Below are 8,372 nucleotides of genomic sequence, written 5' to 3' on the forward strand. Positions count from 1 at the left end.
ACAAACCATTGTTTTTAGATGAAAAACACTATTAAACAGCTGAACGCAGCAAGACTTTATTTAGAAATAATATCAGAGAAAATCCTGCCATAGTCATAAAAGAAAACAATAATTTTTCAATTTTTAAATCAAGAAAACACTCAATATGAATACATCAATCAACATAACATTCAATAATGTAGAGCAAATAAAAACCTATGCATAAAATACTACAAATGAATAACAAAATGACAGCAACCGTTAACTGCACTGTCTTTGGGTCATGAATGGTGTTGACGTCATATACGTTTACCCTTCTGTAAAGATGACTGCACAAAGCAGTGCAAGCTGGTCCACTTTGGTGACGCCTACAGGCGTTCACACTCTGCCGCTGCACACTGGTACACTAGGGCGCAAGAGCTCAGTCCAATTTGACCTTAAATGTCATAAAAAATATTTTTTCCAAAAGTTGATCATATAAAATGGGCATTTCAAGAACAAGGCCTTGAATTGCATGGGTTATAACCCAATAATGGCTGCCTGGCTTTCTGAAACAACAAACAAGTCATCTGATGACAAAACATGCCCCGAGCATTAGATTATATAAAGATGGTGGGTCATTATGCCAAAATTAATTTAATGCTAAGAGACAGGATTTGCAGATAAATGCAGAAAACAGATACCGAAGACCAAACGGATTGGTGTTTTTTTACTAATTCCATTGAAGTTACCCTTTCCTTCAAATATGACTCATCTTTTCGTAAGTCAGCAGACTGCCAGGAAGTCTCCGCCGATTGTTACCCAAACTTTGCCTCTGTAACTCTGAAGACACATCGATAAAAGATACATGCATCTAACAAGTCAGTTGAGTGATATGCATCTCTCTGAGGAGCATGGTGACGGATCTGGATGGGCATGACTAAACTCAAATGATCTATCTGTAGTATGGGTTATCACCTCCACAGTACAAACAACAGCAATCAGCCACTTTTTGTACATTTCAAGAATGTCACATCAATCAAAATATATGCACATCATGTAAGCAAGATAAAAAAAACTGCTTAATCATTATCAAGCACAACAATGAATACTTAAAATATGACATCAGTCTGTGCGGTCCTCATGGATTTATCATCTGGACAAGAACATTTTAAACACCATTACAGCCATTAAACCACAAGCTAAGGAAAAGGTAACTGAGACGGAAAAAACAACTACCATGGTGTCTTAATTGCATTCAGTGTAACCCGTGACAAATACACTGAGACAAAAGTCACAACACAGAAGCACAATTACAACAAAAGCAATATGCAGAATGAGGCCTTAAGTAGCTCATTTAGTCTTATCTTGATCTTGACAGTGAGCACCCTCAGAGAAACTGCCTCCATTAACTAGGTAAATGACACAAGTTTGAAGAATATAAACGCGAGTGACCTGTGTAATGTCATGCATGTATCTAAATACCATATGCAGTGATAAAGGTTTTTTGTGATCATGCTTAAAACACTTGAGTGATGGTAAGACTCGCTGTGTTGGGGGGGATGGACAGCTCGGTGACACAGTAATCAAGGGAGACTTCGGGGGAAGCTAATTCAGCGAGAATAGATCCAGCACACTATTCTTTTAATCAGCAGAGCTCTAAGGTCATGTACCGGAGACATGGAAGGACCGTGGGGGTTGAAGTCAAAGCTTCACTGGCCACTAAGTCTGCAGGTGGTGATGTGCAGGGCAGAGGCGAGGGGTTGAGGGAGAGGAACAGGACGGCATGGCCATGTCCAGACCTCATGAGTTGTCTGAGGGGACGTGCTCTTCAAAGCCCTCACTCTCCCTCACCAGCGCCCTCTCCAGGATGACTCGTCCCTCTTTGTACCTCTGACTATCCTCAGTAGCAAACTCGTAGATCCAACCCAGCTTGCTGTTGCAGTTCTTGCAGCTGACATCTCTCACCATGTGCCTGCCGGTGAGCATCACTCTGTCCTGGACCTCACTATACTGGAGGTTCACCACCTACAAGGTGGAGATACAAGTGTCACTAAGACAGATAGATAGATAGATAGATAAAGCATTGAATGAGATACAGTTTATGTGCATGCTGTGGGGTTTAGGAGTACACAGTACTCAAGTTGTACAAAAAAAAAATCAGGGGGGATGGTGGATTTTATCATATGGGGACAGATAATTTGTGCAGATTACAAATAATATAATATATTACAAACAATAGCACTGACCAAAACACCTGCAGAAATACTGCAGTTAAATGCAGTTAAATGCAGCCTTCTGTAAGCTTTAAATATCCACCGGGCTTACATCAAGTACATCAAAACACAACAATAAAAAACAGTTTTCTGAACTTATCAATATGACTCTGTCCTTCAAGTAAAATGGATCACTGCAAAAACTCAAAATCTTAACAAGAATATTTGTCTTATTTCTAGTTAAAATGTCTCATTTTAGTAAAAACATCTCATTACACTTAAAACAAGACTCATCACTGGAAAAAACAACAATTTTCACCTGTTTCAAGTAGATTTTCACTTAAAATAAGTAGAAAAATCTGCATGTGGAACAAGATTTTATTGCTTGTAATGAGAAGATAAATCTTGTCCCACTGGCAGATTTTTCTACTTATTTCAAGTGAAAATTTACTTGAAACAGGTGAAAATTGTTGAATAAGTTATGTTTCTGGTGATGACTCTAAATGTTGAAATAGCAGTAAAACCACATTCATTGATGAAATGACATAAGGGATGGAAAGGGGGGATGGCAGTTTTACAGGGGGGGTAATTTGGACAGCTTTTATTTCGGGGGGGATGCCATCCCCCCTCATCCCCCCACAACTCCAGTACTGGGAGTACATGTGACAGCTGGCCTCTTCATAGGTAATTTGCATGTACCTTATTGAAGAGGAATGCTCTGCCTGTGGCTCCTGTGAATCGTGTGGAGATCAGTTCAGACCTGTTGGTCAGGATAGTATCACAGTTTGCACAAGAGAAAAGGCGTGTTCCGCCAATGTGGTCCAGGAAGATGCGTCCCATTGTTATGTTTTGAGGAGTTACAGAACTGTCTCCACTACCTGAGACAAAAGAATGGAAACAAGTTACTTCTGAAGAGTTAAATAAAAACAGGTCTTGACCATTAACAGCATAGAAGGTAGTAGCACCTGCAGCTCCATTTCCACTACCCAGTTACTATATACCACTGCTTGCCGTGTTTACATTGGTATGTAATTACAAACTTGATTGGACTCCAAGAGATTCTTTCGTGCAGCGCTGTAGCTTGCGCGATGACTGAAACTGAGCTTATCATGTGTGAGATGGAGTTGATAAAGCAACAATTACTTTTACTGAAATCACAACAATGTCTCTATTCAGTTTGGAAGTGGCAGAGAACCATTAGACATATGTAGCAGGAACTACAATGCCACCAAACCGACCAATCGCATCAAACTGACAATAAAACGTGTCTTGTGTGATCCAATCACAAGAACACTATTCAAATCTTTCTCCATGTGTGTCTCAAGTGGATCTGACTCTCCTGTCTTGTATGCAAATAAACAAGTACAAGTGATTGGTGCTCCACAGATGTGTCATTGTTTTTTTTGTCTTTTTAAACTGAAGAAGGCAACAGTGCTATAAACCATGTCTAGTCACCAGAAAAAAAGAACAAGTTTTGTGTATGTTGACTTTTTTTTCTTTTAATTCAAGGGATGAATTATAAATGGACCATATTACACCGGTCATGAAATCGCTCCACTGGCTTCCAGTGAGTCAAAGGATAGAGTTTAAAATCTTACTGCTGGTCTACAAAGACCTGAATGGTCTTGGACCAAAATACATGCTGGATCTGTTAGTTCCTATGAAGCTCCCAGACCCCTGAGCTTCATCTGGATCTGGTTTGTTGTGGTTCCCAAGAACCAGAACCAAGCAAGGTGAGGCAGTTCAGTTATTCTGCTCCTCACCGGTGGAACAAACTTCCTGTAGACCTGAGGTCTGCTCCAACTGTAGATCCTTTAAATCAGGCCTAAAAACATTACTGTTTACTCAAGCGTACCCCTAAATTAAATACTTACCTGCTGGACTCTACTGCCTTTATTTTTTTAACAACTTGTGCTTCTTATTATTTTACCTCTTTTCTTATAATTTTATTTGTTATTTAAGCATACTCTTAAATTAAATACTTTCTGAAAACCGCGAATGAGATGCGTTCCCGCGGTACTCTACTGCCCTTAGTTTTCAGCAACTTCTGCTTTTTATTATTTTACCTTCTTTTCTCATAATTTTATTTCATTTTATTTGTTATTTACTGTCTAATTATGTCTTGCCGCTTTTAATGTTGATGTAAAGCACTTTGAATTACCTTGTGTTGAATTGTGCTATATAAATAAACTTGCCTTACCTTGCCTAAATATTCTACAATGGTAATGAGAAAACATTAAAAACAAGGTTTATACAGACAAATCAAAACACAGGTGTGATATTTTAGACATTAAAAGAAAAAGGCAGGCAAAATAAAATGACTCCACTACTCAATGTTTCACACTTTAAAACAGTGAAAAGGAACATCAGTAACGTTTAGCTCTTTTGTGTCCCCCCTACAGATGCAGAGGTTACACCACTTTTGCTTTATGATGCTGTCCAATATTTAATTGTGTTTGGCTAATTTCATATCCTCCTCCTTTTGCCGTTACTTTCTCACGTCTATTACTTAGTGGCCTCTGCCATGATCTCCACTGTAGCTCTGTGAACTAACTTCATCACTGTTGATGTGTCACATAGTGCTGTAATGGGATACATGGTTGTCTTAAGAGAGAACCGGCACGGGAATATGACGTTACTTTAGGTGGTTTTTGCTGCTGATAGGGGCAGGAAATGAAATTAATAAAATTAAAAACACATGAAGAGTCCTTTGTGTTGCTTTAGTGTGCCTCTGTTGATGCAGGAAAAAGTACATTCTTCCACCAACATATGATGACATCAGTTATGATGTTATTCCTTCAATGTGGCCCACCCAGGATGCATTGTGTTTCCACTGCAAGAAGAACTTGACCATATGTGGCCAAGACCACCTCTTAATGTGGTTTGAGGATCAGATCTCAGTACATTTGTGTTTACCTATTCAATAAAGTGTCTCTACTTGTGACTAATTCACTCTGGATATTTTAATACCAGGTGTAAACAATGCCTAAGGGTTTTTACAATTAGACTATGATAGCTGTTGGATATATAACCTGGATATATAAAAGGTGCAGCCAAGTAAATCGGGGTAAATCAGGGAGAATAAACAGTGTATCTTTTATCAATATATCAATAAGCCCTGTGAGCAAATATAATTTTTAACTCAGATATTGTTTCTTTCACTTCTATGCAACTTTCTTTTGTTTTGACATTTGTGTTGCTCTTTTCATAGCAAAGGTGAAGTAGATAGTAAAATTGATTGTTCATAGTGATTTGATGGCTTTAACATAGCTGATGATATGCAGTCCTACACAGTTTATTTTAATTAATTTTCTTTATTTTTTTGTCACTCTTATTGCTGTCACTAGTTATCTCTCACTTATTAACAAAATAAAACGTTATTAATGTAAAAATAAGCGCTAAAAAGATCACTAGTTTATTTTATTTTTCTTAAAATTGGATAATGTAGTGAAACCTTGTTTGTTAATAATCATCAGTTGATTGTTTAAACAGAGAACTGCAAATAATATACAGCGGGTTTTATTACTCATCTACTCTGCCTTTAAGAAGATATTTAGGTTTCAATGAAAAAAATGACATATTGTTAACGGTAAAAACCACTGAGGGGAAAACTGAATGGCTTTTCATGTGATGTTGGCTGTAGATAGGAGATTTGAACGCTGTTCTTTACAGCTAAACAAGGGAAAGGAATATTTCAATAAACATTACTCAAAAATGAGGTCGTTTGCAAAACTGATAATGAGAGACACATCACAACTAACGCCAGGCTAAAGGCTGATTTATGGTTCCGCGTTACAACAACGCAGAGCGGTGCGCGTCGCCGCGTACCCTACGCCGTAGGCTACGCCGTAGATTCACGCGGAACCATAATTCAGGCTTAACCGCTAACAGGCTAGAAGCGCATAATGCCAAATCAAACATTTGGGCTTAACTCAAAATAAAGGCTTCTTACCTTTTATATTCAGCGTGAATGGTATAAAATGGTTCGTCCAGCGGCGGTGTCACTACTATTTAGTTGTTAGTGCCCTCGTCGTCGTGGCTTTGTTTTTCTCTTTCAGCTGTTCCGTCTCCGGCTGGTGTAAACATCCGGGGGTGACGTCACACCCAGCAGCGGCGCTGCTGTTCCCCGGTCTCCCGCCAGGGGGCAGCAGAGCGAAGCAGAGCAAAGCTCAACCTCTACAACAAAAACCCCACGTTGAATGCAGAATTAACTCAATGAAGCTGAACCCCACACAATTATTCATTCTGAAAAAAAGAGCCATAAGAATAATCAGTAGAAAACGATATAGATATCCAACAAATCCATCATTCCTTCAGTTAAAATTGTTGAAATTTCATGAATTAGTAGACTATGGTATTCTGCAAATTATGTTTAAAGCTCATAAAAAAACTTTACCAATCAACAGTCAGAAAAAATTTGAAAAAAGAGAAAGCAAGTATAACTTAACTCTGTGAAAGGAATCAGTTTATGGAACAATCTGAATAAAGAAAACAAAGAATCCAAATCAAACATTACATTCAAAAGAACAATTAAAGCCTGTATGTTAAGTAAATATAATGAAATATGTTAGTTAAGTTTGACATACCCATAGACGGCGGTAATTTTATTTTATTTTAGTTTTTTTTATTTACTTAGTTGTTGTTTTTTTTAATTTGTAATTTATGTAATTTGTGAATTTATTTCTTGGGAAAAGGGGCAGATTAGATAAGATTCTTCTTCTTTCTGCTCCCTTTTTATTCGCAATTTATGAACATTTGTATTTGTATTTATATTGAATTGTTTTATTTTTTTTTTGAATTAAATAAAGAATAAAATGAAATGAAATGACAAACGTGTCAAAATGATACAATATTTAATGCAAAACATCTTCTGTGATATAGAAACTAACCACAAATGTTATCTGCAAAAGTTGCGACCTGTTAGAGTTAGTTAGTGGGGAGTGGTTTTTGGCACATTTGATTCAAGAAAAGCATTGACTAACACTGTCAAATTGTGTTTATACTACCATTGTCACTCTCAGCATGTGTTCTGTGGCCATGTATGCAGTCCCAAGCTACAGAAACCTTTATGAGAAGTTAGAGCTCCATGGGCTGAAGGAGAGAGTTTTAATCCTCGGTCGAAGCTGCTGCATATTCTATCGCTCGCAAGATCATCAAATGTAGTCCCAGTCATTCTTGGAATCTTGAATAATGTACATTATACAATATTTTCATTACATAATATGTTGTAAATGTTTTCCCCTGCTTGATGGGAATAGGATAACTCAATAACATCAAGATATTGTTTAACTTCACTGATTCCAAGGGTCAGGTTATCTGCTAAGTTGATCTAAGTACAAACTGATAAAGTATCTACTGTAGCCATCAAATCACATCTCAAAATGTCTCTAAAAGTGATCCTGTGGAGTCTTACTAAATTGCTAGTCATCAAAATAAGATTGTGTAACTGAATGCTTGCAACACCACAGTTACACAGTTTATCAAGACCAGTTCAAAGACTATCCATTCAGAAAAGCACAGGGACAGAAAAAAAGGGAAAAAATGGGGAAAAAGGGATAAAAGAACCTACAACCATGAGAAAACTGTCTGTATAGGCTTCTGGCCTATTGTTGCTGGTACCTCTGAGTATTAAAAGAAAAAGAAAAGAAAAGCACAGGGACAATGCTACATTTAAAGGCTAAAACAAAACTGCAGATAAATATCTTCCCCTGAAAATATAAATAATGTATGGGAAATCTTTCAAGAGCACCAAAGACATAAGATACCAAACATTAATTGAGTAACAGAGTTTTTGTTCTGGATTGAGGGTATTTTATTTCATGTATTTTTTTAATACAACAGTGGTGAGAAATCTGAAAATAATTTCTGATAACCATTATTGCGTCTAAAAAGCATAAATTGAATTTCTAGAACATATGAACTTTGAGACAGCTGTTTACACTAACGCAAAAGTTCATTTAGTTATATCTTGAGGCTGCTTTTGAAGGATTACGTGGTTTTCCGCCATCACATGTGCAATTACTTTCCTCATTTTGTTGTTGTAACAGTTGCAAAACAGATGCGTATTTTATTCGACTTACCGTTCCTACAGGAAGCAAACTAAATGCTTTTTAGCACTTACTGTACAAACACTACAACCGTGCATAAAAAGTACTGATGTTTTGACTACTTTGCAGTATAAAAACATAAAACTGGCCG

General features: G+C 37.3%; 1 protein-coding gene across 1 annotated transcript; it reads right to left on the reverse strand.

The window, feature by feature from the left end:
• Positions 1 to 51: 51 nt before the first annotated feature.
• Positions 52 to 6,266, reverse strand: LOC133462776 (protein yippee-like 5). The gene is made up of 3 exons (XM_061744211.1): positions 6,127 to 6,266; positions 2,874 to 3,052; positions 52 to 1,986 (listed from the first exon to the last, which is right to left on the reverse strand). Exons 2-3 carry the CDS (start codon positions 3,012 to 3,014, stop codon positions 1,762 to 1,764), a joined length of 366 nt encoding a protein of 121 aa, XP_061600195.1. The 5' UTR covers positions 3,015 to 3,052; positions 6,127 to 6,266; the 3' UTR covers positions 52 to 1,761.
• Positions 6,267 to 8,372: the final 2,106 nt, after the last annotated feature.

Source organism: Cololabis saira, chromosome 16, assembly GCF_033807715.1.
Source record: "Cololabis saira isolate AMF1-May2022 chromosome 16, fColSai1.1, whole genome shotgun sequence".
Lineage (NCBI taxonomy): Eukaryota > Metazoa > Chordata > Actinopteri > Beloniformes > Belonidae > Cololabis > Cololabis saira.